Consider the following 19,084-nt stretch of genomic DNA (forward strand, 5'->3'; position numbering starts at 1 on the left):
TTTTTGTTGAGTTTCTGCTTCTGGCCACCTGTGGGGCTTTCAGGATCTTGTCCCCTCACCCTCCAGTACCTCCCACGAAAAGAAGCATCAGAATAAAGAAGAGACAAAAGCTGAGAGCACAGTGGGGAGGCTGCTGTGCAATTTGCCTGCCTCCTCTCATGGTTATTTTGAGGGAGAGAATGGTCAAAGGGGAGAAAGTACATGAAAGGCTTTTGAAAACTGTGACCCATGTGAAACACAAGCTGCTGTTGGCACCGGTGAGCCCAGTGTGGGCTGCCAGTGAGTTCTCACAACCTGGCCCTGCGCCCACCAATGGTGACTTGCACTGTTTTCCTCTCAGTCTGCTGTTCTTCTGTCTGGGGCTCAGCTCAGGTGTTACCTGCTCCCAGAAATGGCCCAGCCTTCTCTGGGCCCTGGTGCCCTTTGATCGTCTTTGCAGAAAGGGCTGAGCAACTGTAGAGTCATTCGTCAGCTGCCCTGTCTTGTCTAGTCTTCAAGCAGCAGCCCTGTCTTCCTCATCTTTGACTCCCAGCCTGGGGCCAGAACACTGGAGATGCTAAGCATATACAAATGAGTGAATTCAGGAAAAAAAAAAAAAAGAAAGGAGGGTAGGAAGGAAGGAAGGAAGAAAGAGAAAGAAGAGAGAGAGAGAGAGAGAGAGAGAGAGAGAGAGAGAGAGAGAGAGAAAGAAAGAAAGAAAGAAAGAAAGAAAGAAAGAAAGAAAGAAAGAAAGAAAGAAAGAGAAAGAAAGAAGAAAGGAAGAAAGGAAGAAAGGAAGAAAGAAAGAAAGAAAGAAAGAAAGAAAGAAAGAAAGAAAGAAAGAAAGAAAGGAAGGAAGGAAGGAAGAAAGGAAGAAAGGAAGAAAGAGAAAAGAAATAGATTGGGCTTTTCTATCTCTTTTGGATTTCTCAAAAAAAAAATCAAAAAGAAAAGTAGACTGGAGGTTGGTAAGAGTTCATAGATAAAAACTGATGATAACTGTAATGTATTTTACAGACTTTTATTTATTTATTATTAACCTGAAAATTAGTTCATAAATATCAGGCAGCCAGGCTTTGCTCCAGAGAGTAAGGGCCCGTCAGTAGCCACCTCTCTGAAGTGAGTGGTTTGGTACAGACACGAGAAAGTGAAATACATTCCCTTGCATTAATCATTTTCTCATCTGTTAAAGGGGAGAGGGAGAGGGTGCTGACTGAATATTAACGCTGCTTAAATTAAAAATGCTTCCTTGCTGTCTCAGCCATTTCAAAGCAAAATTGAGCAATTCATGCAAACAAGGTCACCCATCAGCAGTTGAAAGTGCTTTGGTTCAGTTCACTGTGCCTCTTACAAAAACAGCTGAGGTGAGACAAAAAGCGACCTTTCGACAACCTCTCAGGCATCCCTGGTACAATCTAAAGAGGCCAGAGTCCCAAAGGCGGCTGACCACAAGCCTCTGCTAAGCACACGCATCCCACCTGGTTAATCCACACTCCGCTCTGCTCTGGCCTCGCCAGCCGCCTTGCTGTTCAAGAGCAGCGCCTCATTTGGTCTCTGTGCCCAGGAAAGTCAGCAAACACTGGAACTCATTGTTAAAGAAGGTTTGGAGACTCCTCTGTGTGTGTGTGTGTGCAAGTTTTGGAAGGAAACTTTGCAAGTCATGTTCTCTTGGAACTCCCCACCTGCCTCCCTTATATTTTCTCACTCTCTTTGAAAGCAGACATTGTGCCATTTGTTTTTGTCCTGCTGTGATTCTAGTTATTTCCTGGTTCCCAGCTCCTCCAAGAGATGCAATGTGCAATACATGGGTGTTGCCTGTGGCGGTGGAAGTATGCATATTGAGGGTTTGGGGAATTCTGTGGCGATCAGGTCAAGTTTGGGGGCACAGTGAACAATGCATGTCTTTAGTCAAATTCCAGCAGTTTCCAAGGATAGAATCCTGCTTACACTGTGTATGAGTTTGTGAATGTTGATGTTTACGAAAGAGAGGCTGGCAATTCCTGATCAACTTTGCCTGCAGAATCCCATCAGTGCTGGGTGAGGAGCTGCCTGCCTGTGGCCAGCATTACTGGGAAGCCACAGTCACAGACTGCCCAGCTTATCGACTTGGCATCTGCTCCAGCTCGGCTGTGCAGGCCGGTGCCCTGGGACAAGGAGAGACCTCGTGGTACATGCACTGCTCTGAGCCGCAGAGGTAAGCCCTGCCCCTCGCAATTTAATCTGTGTGTCCTGAGCTGATGTCTAGGCAGAGGTCTCCAAGGGGCCTAGTAAATAATATCTCCCAAGTTCTGAGTCAACTAAGAAAGAAACGGAAGAGTCAAGCATATGGAGACTGAACTATTACTCTGATTACAGAGGAAGCCAAGTTTAGAGAATGTGGTTCACATGTGAGCAAAAATTTTTCTTATATTGCACCTTAGCCTCTCATATTAATAGATTTGCACACACCCAGAGCCTTGGCAAGGCCAGCTTCCCCAGCCTGCAGGGCAGAGTAGGTTCCTGGAGGAAGAGGTGTGTCTCCTCAGGGAGCTTATAAGAAAGAGTTAGGGAAGTGCACGCATGGCCAGCTTTTCCTTCTATGCTTGCCCCAGGGTTGGGAGAGACCACAAGGTACTGCCGAAAGGGCTCCCTCCACAGAGAAGGAGTCAACAGGACTAAGGAAGAAGGGGCTCCCCCCATACGCCCCGCCATTGGTCAATATTAGGGGCTGGCAAACTGCAGCCCGCAGGCCAAATATAACCCGCTGCCTTTTTTGTAAATTAAGTTTTATTGGAACACAGTCAAGCTTATTTGTTTACATATTGCCTTTGGCTGCTTTGGGGCTATAATGGCAGAGTTGACTAGTTATAACAGAGACTGAATGGCACCCCAGGCCTAAGATATTTACTATCTGGTCCTTTATAGATAAAGTTAACTAACCTCTAGTCTGTATTATTAGTATTATTTAATTGATTGATGTGAAAAAGCTGTTAACCTGTGTTAGTCTCAGAGAGATAAAGCAAGCATGTTATGAACTAAATATGTGCACAGGATGGTCTAATTAAAGAATGCTGGACTGGAGCCAGAAACCTGATTTTAGTCCTGGCTCCATCCTTGACTGGCCTCCTATTGGCTGCTCACCTGTGTGCAGATCTGATGTGCCTCATCTGTCTTGTCAGGGACAGTGATGCCTGGTCTGCTACCTTTTGGGATTGTGAGGATCACATGAAGTCAGGACAAGGAAGGGCTTTGAAATTGTAAAGAATCAAGCAAAAGTGAGGCAATTATTTAAATGTAATGCTTTAAAAAGGAAGCAGTGCTTGCAAGTTCCGAGAAAAAAGCCCACAGATTGGGACTTTACATATATCTGGCTGTACATTTCTCCCTACATCCTACTTGACAGAGTTTGATTCTCTGACATGGTTCATAAGGACACCATCTCCAAGAGCCATTTAAAGTCACATTTTATCAAGTCAGAGGAATTATGATTAATTGATATTCAGTCCTGTGAAATGCTTAAGGACCCAGCCCTCACCCAGAGTTGAAAATCATTCAAACCTAGAGTTTATTATAATCAGTAAATTTCGAGCTGGAACTAGGTATTGATTTCATGAAAGTTCCCTCAGACACTTAGGCCCTTAAGAACCCAAACCAGAAACTAGCCTCCAATAACAAAGTTCTGGACTCTAGAAAACAGAAGTGTTAATTTTGTTCAACATGTTCAACAACTTTGGTCTTCAGCTCTTCCAGGCCCAGGGTAGGTGCTAGACATTCTGAAGGAGGAGTGTGCCTGCCTGTGTGGTCACAGCACAGAGAAGTCAGGTCTTAAGTGCCTCATATCATATTTCAAATAGAGCACCCTGGCCTGATTTAAACCAGGCAGTAATACTCTGGATTCTACTTGCATCGAATCTAAGCTTTAGGATGTCACAATTGGAAAGGAGAAATGAAGAGAGTCTAAGGAGAAGGAATCAACTGCATTTCTTCCTGTCCGCCCCTAACCTAGCTGCTTTAGTTCAGGCCTCTTCAATTCCTTCATCCGTTTCACCCACAGCCACCATGCCTGTGCTCTTCTCCTAGTCTCCACCCACTCCAGGCCGTCCTTGTCTCACAAGTGGCAGGTGTTTCTAAAACATCATTTGCATCATGTCTCTTCCTTTTCTGCTCAAAAGTCTACAAACATCCACAGTGGTGTCAACACTCAGGTGGGGCCCCAGTGAAGAGGGGAAGCGAGGAAGAATATGTGACCAGGCTGGGGGACGAGGAGCCCTGAGGGGATTGGCCACCAGGGTGGAAAGGAGTCTGGGCTCATTCTGGGCCATCAGTGAGATTCTTGGGGGTGGGTCCACTCAGGTGGGGCCCCAGTGCAGGCAGTTCCAGGGCCATGCAGGTGTCCAGAATCAGGCTTCTGGATGACCCTTGTTTGAATAGGGACCAGCAGTCCCAAGGAAAGGCAAAAGCTGGGCAGAGAGTCGGGCCCCAGGCAGACAGGGAAAGGAACTGATGTGCTCAGTAGGAAAAGGGGGCAGAAACAGGGCAGGATGAATTCCAGGCCCTGTGGAACTGGTGGGGCCAAGGCTTCAAGAGATATTTTTCCTTCCTTTACCTCTATAGTAGTGATTATCTCAGGGTATGACCCAGGCTGGGCCTGTAGGCACTGGGGACCTTCCATGCAGGGTAGGAAAATGGCTCATCTGGGCATTCAAAACCCTCTAGACCAGTGCTGTGCAATTACACATTCTGGGAAAATAGAAAAATGATGTCATCTGTGGCTATTGAGCACTTGAAATGTAGTTAGTAGGGCTGATGAACTGAATTTTGAATTTTATTTAATTTTAATTAATTTTAGTTTAAGTGGCTATATATGGCTAGTGGCTACTGTGTTGGACAGGGCAAGTCTAGGGCCTGGCCCCTGAGTCACTTATCCTTGTAATGTCCTCAGAGTCATTCACATATCCCCTCCTAACCCATCAAGCAGATGGTGATGTTCTCTATGACATACATGTTCATTCTGCCACCTTATCAATGCTTCTGCTACCCCCACGGCTTGGACCACCTTATTCCTTTTTTCCAGCTGTCCAGTCCTGAACATTCTTCTTTGGCTGAGTGTGAGCCCATCTGCTTCCCAGTCCTTCTGTAAGAGCCCCAGCCTACACTGCTGCCCCCCATCATTGCCACCTGCAGCCTCTGTGTGCTTTACAGGTTCTAAAACTTCATAGTGTTCTGCCATATTTCACATTAGCAAGGCACTGAAAAGGTCCTGTATCACTGTGGAAGTCTGGTTACCTTCCACCCCTATGAACCTCAGCCCTTTCACATGCACTTCATTCTGCAAGGAAGTTGTCAACTTGCCATTCCTTAAATATACCTTCACTCAAGCTTCTGGGCCTTTAAGACAGACATCACAGGTCTTCAAAGTCCTGGTCTTTTTCTGCCACACCCAGATTCTCCAGCCCTAGTCTGCCCAGTGTCACTCCCACCCTCAGACCTATCATGTCCCCAGACCTGTCCCTCATCTCATTTCTTCTCTTCCTATGCTTTCAGGGCCCCACCCTCTGTTACTAAGATTGCCAGGAGAAAACTCCCAACTTGTGTCACTTTTTTGCATAGAGCAATTTAGCTTCTTCTGTTCAGCAATTTCTCCTTCCCAGCCTGGCCGTGACCCTTTCCTTTCACAACCAAACCAGTCCATTAAATGTGTTTAGTAAACACTTTACTAATCCGTGCCCTGACCTGGAGTCTCAGCCCTAGCCCATATTTAAGTCATCAGCAATTTTTTCCTTTCTGCTCAGCGGAGTAGGGGTTCCCTGGGGGCAAGGACAGTATGCTAGGGTCCCTCATACCTCCCAGAGGGCCCAGCAAAGAGCTGAGCACACAGATATGCCCAATGAATACTTGTTGAATTGATTTTATTTGAACTGAAGAAAGAAATCAAAGGCAGCCCTCCTTGGCACAAGGCTGCAGAAGACATTGAGAAGATGAAAAGGAAAGTTGGTCTGGGGCAGGGGGAGTCTATAGAAAGGATGAAGTTGGGCAAAAATACTGAAATATTTCTTAAACTTCATAAAGGCCCTTATGTAAGTTACTTACAAATTCTTTAAACTGTAAAATTAATACATTTTATGGAAGGCAAGCCTGCGGTACTTTTTAAAGTACATGGCAGCCTCAAAGGAGCTTTATTCAAAAGAATGACACACCATGAATGCGGTAGTTAAAACATGTGGGCAGCTGGGAAAGAATTAAAACGTTGAGAAAAATCACAAGGGAGGCATATGTTGGCTATTCTGGGACTGCCTCTTGATGTAGAAGGAGCAAAATTATTAAAAATGCTCATCTGTTGGCAAGAACTACGCATTTTAGTATCTAGGAGGGATCTGGGTAAAGTATTTGGGACAACGTTATTGCAACTCATTATTGTGAATTGAAGTGAGTAACTGAAAAGTTGGTTATCTGCAAGTAATTTCCTAAGTTTTCAATCCCCCACTCTCTTCCATTTCAGATACACGTTTTTCTACAGCGGCATTGTGAGTGATGTCCACGTGACTGAGCGTCCCGCCAGAGTGGGCATCCTGCTGGACTACACCAACCAGAGGCTCCTGTTTATAAATGCGGAGACTGGACAGTTTCTCTTCATCATTAGGCACAGGTTTAATGAGAGCGTCCACCCGGCCTTTGCCCTGGAGAAACCCGGAAAATGTACTTTGCACCTGGGAATAGAGCCCCCGGATTCTGCAAGGCACAAGTGATCATTGGCTTTCAAAGGTTGCAAGAGCAATAATTCAGATTTGGGGGGCTCTGTTGTTCTTTTCCGTGGGTGCTAGACATTATTCAAAACATCCTCTGCACAGTTGCACTAGTGACAGCTCCACGCACAGTGATCAGCACATGAACAAAACCAAGAAAACGTTGACTGTCTAGAACGGCGTGTGAGTAAAGAGGACGGGAAAAAACAACCTCCTGCCTTCAGTTTATGTGTGTTTGAGTTCTTCCCTAACTCAAAAGGATCTATACCTGATTTGGGAACCAAACTAGAGAAATGGATTTCCACCTGTTTCTTTGGTAAAAGAAATCCTCAGATGGACAGGTCTGAGTGAAGGGAAGGCTGTGCTATTAATACATCTCCTCTGACAAGAAACACGGACTTTTTCCACCAGAAAAATGTCACCTCATTTCACTAAAGGATGCTGAATCCTAATCAGCAGAGGAAGTGTTTTAAGCATTCTAAGTTGACAATGAACTCTTTTGTAATCATATATACTGTAGAACGCGAGTCTCTTTTCCCTGAAATATTAAATGTAGAAAAGTGCTAGGTATTAGAAATGTCCATTTTGTTAAATAAACGGTTAGAGTCTCTAAAACGAAACGTTATGTGAACTTATTACACGTGTCTTACGTGTGCGGCATTTCTGGACGGGACAAACTGCAGATAAATGGCTGTCACGCTGCATAGGTTGTGCTGCTGCTCATTTTCATGTGAGAATTTTACACATACATGTTTTAGAATCTGAACATTTTCAGCCTATAGTTACAGACAACTACCAGAAGCTGAGAATCTCTTTTTGCTAAAAATAAAATGGTTGGTCATTTTTAGATATTATACTGAAATGTCTCAAAATCTTCCTAAAATATGTGTGCAAAGTTGATAAATCTAGAATGCATGTGGGGAGGATTGCTCTTATTCTCCATAATATAAATCTTCTGGTTGTATTTATAGGGTTTTTTTTTTAACATTACAAATTCAGTTGTTTTCTTGTATCGAGAAATAATGTCCTACTTTTGGGATGGATCCTAAAAAGTCCATTGTTTAACAGCTAGAAAACCCAGGATCTGTCACTGTGTTAACGGAGCCCCTTCAAAGCCATCACCACCCTGCTTTGAAATTAGAGCAGCTGCTGGCAAGAAGGATACTTAGTGAAAAAGGAGGAATAACTTGCTGCTTTGTGGGAAACACTATCTTTATTTTTTGTAAAAGCCTTAAAAGTGTTATCAGATCCTGACTGATCAGCAACCCAGGCTGATCATTATTACTTTCTTGGGTGGGAACGTAGTATAGTTAAAAACAACAACAGTAGCAGCAAGCACAGGAACTTCAGAATTTGTCTCAGTTTGGGTTCCTCCAGGACTAGACCTCGACATTAAGGTTTAGTGCTGGTTGTTGATACCAGGGGTGATTCCAGGAAGCACACGTGAGAAAGTGGGGAAGGTGAGGCTGTCGGGGACAAGAGCTGATAAGGGGCATGTTTTATGGGTGGGTTATTACACTGTGAACCCCCAGGGCTCGCTCGTGCTGGGGGCACCCCTGGAAACCATGCAGAACACGCCAGATGCTGACATTTAAGTGCTCCTGTCCAAACCTAGTTGGTTGGGCATTGCACAGGGGACCCCAGGGGACATTAAATGCCCTTCTGCCACCTTTCCAGGTTGTGTTCCTTGCAAGCTCCTGTGGTCACAAGAAAACCTTCAAAGGCCACAAGAAACTGAGGTGCCTGACCCAGAGTTGACAGTGGGCTGACAACCGTCTAATGCAGCTGCTGGTCTCAGGTGAGCTGGGGGCAAATGGCGCAGGGTGCCAGCAGTGTCTACCACCAAGCTGGAAGCAGCTCTGGTATTGAGGAGAAAGCCACAGTAATGGAAAGAACTAGGTTCAAATCCTGTCAGCCCATCTAGGTCATCCCTCTGGGCAACTCAGATGCTTTAGTGCCGCCTTTTTCTCAGCATAATTGTAAACATCAGATTAAATTATAAGCACATGAAATGGCACAGCATTTGATAGCTTATAAGACATCCTGACAAGGGACTCCAGAGGCCCTCTGTGACAGTGCTCCACCGCATCCCTGGTAAGTGGCCCTCCTGTCTTGTCACGACTCTGTAGCGAGTGGATGGAGGAAGGTAGGGCTGTCTGGTCAGGAGACCCACATTTTAGCTGCCATTGTCTACTGACTGATCGGAGAGTTCCTGGTTGGTTCCTGGGGGATGATTCCCGTGCAGACAAGCAGAGCGAAGTGAATGCTCTTTCCCCACATCGTCGGAATTCTTTCCTCCTTGGCCCTTCTTCTCTGAGTTCCATTTTCCCTTCTTGTCCTTCCTCTTCACACAACACAGATCCTCAGAGACAGCAAAGGAAGTCAGCAAATTTTTTGGTCAAAATTACTCCTCTGGAAATCTGTTGACGGTGTTTATTAGATTAATAACATATATAGCCCATATGTTGTCTCTTTTAATCCCCATCAGAACCTTGAATGATAAAAACTGCCATTTTATAGATGAGGAAACCAGTCTCAGAGCAATTAAACAACTTGTTCTTAGTCACAGCCGGCAGGTGGCAGAGCATGGATTTAGATACAGCTCAGATTCTGAGCTAAGAGAATAAAGGAATTATATTTTGTTTCATTTGTTTATTGCAGGCTTTTTTTTCCTACCTACATGTGGTGTGTGGAAATTACATATGTGTATACACTCCCACACACCACACATCCACATAGGAATATACACATTGGCACACATGCATTCACTCTCACCTAGACGTTCTCTCCCCTCCCGAACTGACTTCCTCCCCAGCCTCTGTTTTGTGATCGGTGCCATCATCCTCCTGGCTGACATGGGGTCCTTTGATTCTTTCTTTGATACCAATGACCTTATTTAGGATTCAGAAGCATCTATAATATTCCATTTGTGGAGAAAAGACAGGAAACCACCTACATGAAACTACAATGTTGCTTCTAAGAGGTGTGGGGCTAAAGTGAAGGAGTATGTGGGAAAACATTTTTTAACAATGAGGATTAGCACCGTAGTCCTTGTTTGTCTGCATGCATACCTAGCAACTCTGGATGGATATATTCTTTGTCAAAGTTAGCAATATCTTTCCAATGGAGCAAACCAAAACATGTTCCCATTGTTTTTCTGGAAGTGCTTACCTAACACTGGACTAAGTATTGTACTTCACCACACCCACTATGTGCTTTAAGCACCAAACGCCAACACTCTCCCATAAGAAGCATCCTTCAGGCTTCAGAATGGCTTGTATCTTAAGTCCCTTCTCACCCTTGTTGCATGAATTACCCATTAGTCATCTCAGCTGTTCAGTTGCAGAAGGAACTCAAAGGACTCAAACAGTTTCTACTCCCTGAAGAGGTTTACCACAGGCAAAGATACGGTACAGCCACACAGAGGAAGGATGGGTGTTGAAATGATCCTACTATGTCAAGTGCAGGCTTCCTGGTCTTCCCACTGTTGGGCTGCACAACATGCACATGCCTCCAGGCCTCAGTGTGTGTGTGAAGCACCTTGGTACCAGGAAGCCCAAGGTTTATTTCAGGGAGCGTGGTGGTGGGAGGCTCCCATACTGAGCTGGTCACATAGGTACTTTATAGTTATGCAACTAGCCCTAAGCATTGAAACTCACCTCCCTGCCCCTTACAGGCTCCACCAAACCAGTGCATAAGGTAAATCCAATGATTATTACTAAATGATGCTGACGGACATACATCCTCCTCCAGCACAACTGATCGATTCTTGGTTACAGAATGTCACTTATTTTTAGGTAATAGCTTCCATGGCTTAAGGCAAGGATTGGTAGCTGTGTGGATACACATGTGGTCAATTAAGACTAGTGGGACTGAACCCATGCTAGGCACTTTCTGTCCTGAATTGCAGAGCCCAGCTGCTGGGGGATGTTTCAAAAGTAGTAATAATAAGAGCTGAGTATCTCTGCCGCCGATAGCCATCCCCCTGTGTCCCCTATGTCCCTGATTTGGTGGGGAATGATCCAAGGCACATCCCTGAGCTGAATGAATTTGGACCTGATTCCAGCCCACTTCACAGTGCTCGGGAGGAGCACATCATTTGTACTGTTTTCAGAGCAGAAGATCAGTGTCTCTCATTTTCCTTTACTGCCCTCAGAGTGTGTGTGATTGTGCCCCTTTTTTATGTGTCCCTGTTTTGGTCTTAACTGAACTCTCTGTCTGTGCTGAGTCTGTTTTTTCTGATTGATATCAGTAATTTTAGACGTCCAAATAGTATGTGAACTGTAAGAACAGCTTGAGAATAGCTGGAGGGTTGAGAATGTTTAACTTGGAACAAAGACAAGTTACAGAAGGGTATAAGAGGTCTTCAAAGATTTGAAAGGCTTTTCTATGGGAAGAATTGGGCTTATTTTGATTTTTACACCAGGACTGGTGAGTGTAAGTCCGGGGTTGAGGATTTGGGTTCAAGAGAAAGGAGAACACTCCACAGTGACAGTTGACTGAGAGACATGCTGCTTAGCAGGTAATAAGCTTTCACAGTCAAGCTGAAGGGTCAACCGTCTGGAATATTAAAGAGCTTTCTTGCTTTGAGTCCAGACCACTGGTTTCTAAACTGTGCTCCTCGGGCACTGGGATTTCATAGATGTGCCTGAGGGCCAACATGAGATCCAATGGGAAAGCCAGTGGGCATAAATTCAAACCCCTATCCCTTCCCTCACATCAGCTCAGTTTTGATTGTTTGACACATTGGGTTCCACATAATAATTTATTTGATGAAAAGTTTTCTATGGTTAAATAAAGTTTTAAAAGGAGATAACCACTGAGGTTCCAGTCTGAATTCTGTGATGCAGAATTCACTTCAGGGACCCCCAAAGTCCCTAAGTCTTCCATTCTTTCTGAGTCACCTTTTCCTTTACTATCCAAATACTGATGTACTACTGATGGCAAGAAATTTTGATTCCTATGCCAAACTTCTAAGAATTTCTCTAAATGATTACATGCTCTTGGTTGACATCTCTGCCCTCCTGCTTCCAAATTCTCCACCACCTCTAGCCACCTCACCACTGCTTCTTCATGCTTCCCCAGCCCCATTTGACCTTAACTGTCTGAAAACATTGACAGAGTCTCCATTGATTCCTTAAGGCAGTGCTAACACAAGGCTGACACTGGTAGCAGTTAACACAGATTTTTGTTGAAGACTTGGGGTTAATGAGGGAAATTTCTTCATAGATCATGAGGCAAAAATAAAACTGAATGTGAAGCATCCCATTTGCCAGGAGCCCCTTCTGATTTCTTCTTCAGCCCCGTCGTCCAGACATGCTGAACAGACTAACCCTGCCATTCTACTTTACTCTTTAGAAGAAGATAGAAGTTTCTAACTTCTGCTCAGTCTTTGTTTTTTCAATCAGCCAGCAGAACTAGAAAACATCAAAATACAAACACCTCTCTTACCAATATAGACATCTTTTATAATAGAATGAGAGCAAAATTATGCCCTCCTATCTCAGCCTCTTCTGCCCTGCCCAGACTTTAGGCCTTTCTTTGTAGACCTAAAAGGCCTGTTAAAAGCAATTCCCTAAACCAAAGAACATTTTTCTTCCAAAGATGACTGGCCATTACCCCTTAGAATGGTTTTAGAATCCCCTTAATATCTTCCCTTTCATGCATTTCTGTACAACTAGCTAATGAAGGAAAATTGTTTCTCAACTAGACCCAAGCTCCCAGGCTTCATGTTGGGCTGCCCTGTCTCAGCAGGGGACTCTCCTGCATGCGAGGCACTTCAGGGAGAATGACACCCTTCTAGAGTCAACATGTTATTTGAGGATTTTGTAACTTCAGAGACAGGGGTGAAATAATTAGGAAAATGGGGAAGGAAACACACCATTCATTCATTCAGCACTCATTTAGTGAGGTCTTACTCTGGACTGAGCACTATTCTAGGCCCTGGGGAAATGGCAGTCCTCAAATCAGACAAAAGCCCTGCTTACAAGGAGCGGATATTCTAGTGGAGGAAGATAGGCAATAAACACATACACAGTATGCCAATGGGGAATAAGAACCAGGAAAAAATTAATAAATCTAGATAAGAGAATGAAGAGGAGGAAGAGGTAGGAACTAGGGGAAAGTGTCTCTGGTAAGATGATATCTGAATAAAGACCTAAATGAAGCCAGGGAACAGGACAGACATGTGGATGTCTGCAGAGGAACAGTGTTCCCTCCCGAAGAAGCAGCAGCAAGTGTAGAGGTCCTGAGGCAGCAGCACAGGGGTGTGGAGGAGGACAGTGAGGAGGCTGAGGGCTGGAGTAGAACAAGCAGGAAGGAGAGAATGTCATGGATGCAGACAGATAGTAACTGGGGGCCAGTTTATAATGGTGCTAAAGGCCAAGTAAGGATTTTAGGCTATATTCTGGGTGAGTTAACAAGAAGTAACAGGCATGAGAATTAATGCAATTTTAGTCTCAAAGAATTGCCCTTTCACATGTTTGGGTATTATGTTTTTCAGTATTAAACACGGTATTTTATAAAAGCCGCCTGGGCTGACCTTTGCCAGCTCTTGGCTCCCGCGAAGAAGGGGCCTGGTGTAGGTGGGAAAGAAGAAAAGCTGTTTTCTCCCTCCCAGCTCCATCCCAGAGCCCTGTGGCTCTGTTCGCTTCCTGCTTCCAGGGGAGCAGCCCTATGACTGGTTGCCTTTAGGACCATCCTCGGGCAGAACTTCGGGGGGGATCTGCTGCTGTACCTGGGTGGACTTTTGTGTTGAACTGATCTTACCCTCGATGGAAAGTTGGCAACCACTAAAGACGGAGAAATACAAGCGTATGTGAAAGAAATGTTTCATATCTTTCCAGCTGTGTGATTTTGCAGTTACAGGGAAGATGAGATGATAATGTTATCCAGGGAGGCTGCCTGGCCGAACGAGGCCTCATAGGTGTGTATATGTGTGTGTGTGTGTGTGTGAGTGTTTGTGTGTGCATCTGTGTGTTGTGTGTATTTCACATGTGTGACTGTGTGTATGCGGCATGTGAGTGTATGCATGTGTGGGCATGTGTGTATATGGGGGAAGGAGGTTAGAATTGTCATTATGATTCAGGGCTGGTTTTCCCAGTGAAGATCTAGAAACTGGATTCGTAAGAGCTCTCAAAGTTTATCAGGTCCACAGGGACTCACCTACATTAATCAAGCCCACAAAAGACTCATTAATAACTTAGAATGCTAATTGCTTAATCTATAGTGAGAAATCAAATTGCCAAAGGGGTTGGAGAGCACATACCTGCCAGTCAGAGGATTCTCTTTCTAGGCCCCTGAACTCCAAGACCTGTGGGCACCCACCATGGTCAGGGTTAAGCTGCACACACTACAGCATCTGTTCACCTCACAAATCCAACGTGCTCAGGTGAACTGCCGTATTTTCACATGGGGAGTCCGGTGACAGTAAAAAGATTGTTTGGTGATCAAGGAAAGTTATGTGTAGATCTTAATGGCCTGTATATGAAACTGCTATGACCAGCCTTGGGCCCAAATATTTGGGTTTGCTATACTTTCTCCCTGCATCAGGGTGAGAATTTTTCCCTGAGAAAATCCTTGTCCTTTGGGGGTTTTATCTGTTCAGTCCAAATGCTTACACTCACAATTTAAAAAAAGGAAAAGATGCCTTAAGTCCATTTTCTAGGTTCTACGTTTTTTTTCTTCTTCTTTATTTAGTGAATGCTTGATTAGATTTCTAGGCCCTATTCCAACTGCTTTTGATCTGAAAAAAATATCATACCTGTTATGATGACCATCGCAGATCATAGAACATCATCTATTATGTGACGATCTTACTTACTTAATAGTCAGAAGTAAACCATACTTGGAACTTGTTATGTGACATCTCTGTCTCTCCCATGGATTGACTGCATGTAGTAGGAGGGGAGGACACTTTCATTCAAGGATTTGTTGTAAATGATTAGAGTGATCAGAACACAGGTCATCAGGTGATTCTGGATTGAGAGAGCAATGACTCTGCTCCTTCATAGCTGTGTGACGTTGGGCAAATTGTGTAGCCTCTTTCAGAGTCTTCAGTGTAACACAGAAATAGTACCAGCTGTTACAGCACAAGGCTGTTCATTCATCCATTCGAGTGATAACTAAGATGCCAGGCATTGTCATACATTCTAGGGATCCAGTGCTGATCAAAACTAACAAATAGCCCTGCCCTCAAGAAGTTCACATTCTAGCGAGAGGAATAGCATACAATAAAGGAGGTAAATAAGTGAATTGTTTAGTATCAGAAGGTGTTGAGTTCCATAAAGAAAAATAAAGCAGGGAAGCATTGTTGTGACATGTAAATGAAAGAATTAATGTATGTAAAATTCTTAGCAGAGTGCCTGCCATATAACAATAGCAAAAACTTTAGCTGTTATTACTTCAGCTATAATGCAGGAACTTCTTACAACCAAAGAGCCTGGCGTACCCCTCAGAATAGCACAGTGTCCTTACACACACCTTGGCATGCAGTTATGTTTTCCATGGCCATTGTATCTCCACTGAAAGTTTAATATTTTCCTGTTTTACTTATTGCAAGCAGTCAGGAAAGGTACTTAGAACAAAAGATAAATTATCCTTAATTTCACCACTTACAGGAAAGCAATGTTAACATCTGGTATGTGTTCCTCCCAGGCTCTTCTCTTTTTTTTTTTTTTGAATATATATATACACACACACTCTCTCTCTCTCTTTAAAACAATGTAAATAAAACCACTATTACATAATCTGCTTTTGTTACTTATAGCTATGTCATGAACATCTTCTCACATTAACAAACTGATTTGTGTCACTACTTTGATGCTTAACTGTAGTCCACTGGAAGGATGAGTCTTAGGTTATGCAACCAGTCCATTATTGATAGATATTCAATTGACTTCCAAGTTTTCATGTCTATAAAAATGCTTTGGTTTTAAAGGCACCAGCTTCACTATTTGGCCTAGAGTTTTTCTTGAATTTGTCATGGGGAAGTGTATACTGTTTCCACATTTACTGTGACCTTGAACCAGTTTTTATAAACCCAGTTGGGAAGACTGAATAGAAACTCCCTCATGGAGTAAGCTTGGTGCCCAGTTTTGTTTAGAGTCAATTCAATATAACATATTTAACTATATTCAATTAAAATATATTTTTTAAACATCTACTATGTTGAGATACCTTACTGATTCCTGCTAGGAACCAAGATGAGTAAGGTGCAATCCTTCCCTTCAGGGAAGCCCAGATGGGAGCGCAAGTATCTGATCAGCATATAGGGAGAAGAATCATGAGGTTACAGACCAGGGGGAGGACATGTCTGTTCGCTGTGACCAAATCATGTTAGTTTTATGTCACTAGCATGTTGAATAAGCAAGACTCCTGAGATATAGTTATAAAAGACATTTTATTTTTGTCTCCTTGTGCCCTTTAAGTTTCTGCAGTGGAAGGAAGTTCTAAATGAAAACATAGGCAGGGTAACTTGGGAGGACTTAAGTGACCTTTCTTAGAAGAAATGTCTGCACTGAGACCTGATGGCTGAGTGGAAGTTGGCCAGATGGAGGGGAGTGGGTTATGGAGGCAGGAGGAGGGAAGAGAAGAGTATTCCTGACATAGAGTAAAGGTGAGGAGGTGAGAAACAGTCTGATGCCTGAGAGGGACTCAAAGGTCAGTATAGGGGGTGTAGTGGGTAGGGGGAGGAGTGGCTGTTGGGGTGACTCTAGGGCACGGCTGTGGAGGGCTCCTGTGGTGGGAAAGATTTTCTCTGTATACCCCAGGTTTTAGCTTAGGTCTTCATACAAATTGAGCAGTAAATAAATATCATTGAAAGTCAAATCTGAAAATCATAGAGATTTTTTATTCTTTTCTCACCATTCCAAACTACTATGTGTCAACTTCCCACTTCTCTCCACTGGAAAATTTGAGAGCTCTCTCCAAATGGTCTTTGCATTATAAGTCAGGGGGAGGATAATATTTGGGTCCTTGAAGCAGAAGCTCCAAATGGAGCTTATTTGCTGGTCACCAGGTTTTCTCAGTGACTGGAGGTGAGTGAAGGGTTGAAGCCTCAGGGTCAAGAGTGATCACTCAGATAAGGTGAATAAATTTGACTCGTTTAAAACACAAGCATTTCAGAGGTCATTTTCCTAAGAAAAAATGTTGATCAATGGTATTTTTCAGGAAATCAACTCTGTTGAAATATAATTTATACTGCTTTTTACTTTGTCTTCTTTCAGTGAATTAAACTATAACCAAGCTTATTTCTTGATTTGCATTTCTCCTTAATTATTCTGAGCTAAGTTCTCCCCTGCAGAGCTCCAGAAAATGGATAAAATATGCATCTGAGTGTTGAACAGCAGCGGCAGACACCTACACACCAAACCCTGGCTGTGTGGGACGCTGCCATTTTCCCCAAGTCATTTCAGGTCAAAAACACCTCTGCTCCCAAAGAATAGCATTTATGGGCCCCCACTCAAGGTCTTTACAGGCACCGTATAACGTGCGAATCAGGGAGCAGTGCATTGTTCTGCACCCTCCCGAGACTAAGTTCAGGGCTACTTTTTTGCCCCTATAGGCATAGACATGCATCTCCAATTATTCAGCCCAATGGGAAACCTTGTGAGTTACCTCTGTGGGGCTTGAAGTTCAAAATCAGAAAATGATTTTGCTTTATTCCCATTCAGTGAACAGAGCTTTTTAAAAATAACCTTAATACATATCACTGTGGAACTTTGGAAACTATGGAAAATGATGACTAACATAAACACTATCCATGATACCATAGACCTAGACCCAGTTGGTATGCTCTTTAGCTTTGGGCCTTTTGCCCTCTGCCTTCCCAATAGCAGATGTAATGCCTAGAGGTGTCACAGGCATCTTGCAACCTTGAGGATGAAATTCACATGCTGAGCATGAAGGAGCACGAGATGGGAGCCTGGATCCTCAACGAAATGGTTGAGGCGACGTTCCAGCTCTCTAGTGCCTACCTCTAAACTTTTTGTGGCCTGAGTTAAATAAACCTTTATGCCTTTAAGCCACTAGCCTTTCTTTTGAGTTTAACATACATTCAGAAAAACGCACCACAGGTTTACAGCATGATGAATTTTTTCAAAGCTGATATACATATAGATATGTATGTTATTAATACATGGGTAGCTATGTAATATTTGTATATCAAGAAAAAGAACGTTACAATAAGTGATTCCCAGTTGCTCCCACTTCCTTAGGTAACCAGTGTCTGCAAGTAACCATAGATTGGTTTTGTGTGGTTTGCAACTTCCTAAGAATGAAATCACAGTATTTTGTTTGTTTGTTTCTGGCTTCTTCTGCTCAACGTTGTATTTGTGAGATTTATCCATGCTGTTGTGTGTAGCATCATTTGTTCATTCTCTTTGCTTTATGGTAGTATAACTTATAAATATACTGCAATTTATTTGCTTATGCTGCTGTTGGTGGACATTTGAATTGTTTTCAGTTTGGGGCTATTACAAATGGTACTGCTATAAACATTCTTGTACCTATTTTTAGTAAATGTGTATACAGTTTCTGTTGGTAAATACCTATGAACAGAATTGTTGGACTGTGGCTCGCCTATGTTCAGCTTCAGTAGATACTGACAAAGTGTTCCCAAAGTTAAGTTCTAGTTTACATTCCAACCAGCACTATGTGAGCATTTCAGTTGTTTCATATCTTTGATACCATTTGGTAATATTTGTCTATTTCTCTTTAACCATTCTGTTGAGTATATAGTGATACCACATTGTGGTTTAAATTTGCATTTCCCTGATGGTTATAGAAGTTGAACACTTTTGTATGTATTTATTGATTTATGGGCCATTTGGACATCTTTTTTTTAAGTTTCTGTTCAGACATTTTGCCCACTTTTCTATTGTGTTGTTTGTCTTTTGTTGTTGTTCAATTTCTGTATGTATTCTTTTTTTTGTAGATATATATATATATTTTATTGAAGTATAGTCAGTTTACAATGTTGTGTCAATTTCTGGTGTACAGCATAATGCTTCAGTCATACATGAACACACGTATACTCATTTTCATATTCTTTTTCACCATAAGTTACTATAAGATATTGAATATAGTTCCCTGTGCTATATAGTATGAACTTGTTTACGTAATTTCTGTATGTATTCTGAATATGAGTTCTTTGTTGGGTATATATTTTGCAAACATCTTCCCTCCCATTTTGTAGCTTAATTTTTCACTCTCTTAATGATTTTTGATAATCAGAAGTTTTTATTTTAATAAAATTCAATTTATCTTTTTTCTTTATGGTTAGTTTTTGTGTTCAATTTAAGAAAGCTTTGTCTACCCTGCCCCTATGGAGATATTTTTATATGTTTCTTTTTTAAAGTTTTATTGTTTTATTTTAGCTTTTA

General features: G+C 42.9%; 1 protein-coding gene across 1 annotated transcript in view; it reads left to right on the forward strand.

Annotated features, from left to right (window-relative positions):
* The window catches only part of CMYA5 (cardiomyopathy associated 5), a 197,841-nt gene that overhangs the window by 78,956 nt on the left and 99,801 nt on the right, over nucleotides 1-19,084 (forward strand). The window contains exons 12-13 of the mRNA XM_074360286.1: nucleotides 2,000-2,173; nucleotides 6,458-8,499. Of these exons, the coding sequence (XP_074216387.1) occupies nucleotides 2,000-2,173; nucleotides 6,458-6,704 (421 nt within the window). The 3' untranslated portion in view covers nucleotides 6,705-8,499. The remainder of the gene's footprint in view (nucleotides 1-1,999; nucleotides 2,174-6,457; nucleotides 8,500-19,084) is intronic.

Source organism: Camelus bactrianus, chromosome 3 (genome assembly GCF_048773025.1).
Source record: "Camelus bactrianus isolate YW-2024 breed Bactrian camel chromosome 3, ASM4877302v1, whole genome shotgun sequence".
In the NCBI taxonomy this organism is placed as follows: Eukaryota; Metazoa; Chordata; class Mammalia; order Artiodactyla; family Camelidae; genus Camelus; species Camelus bactrianus.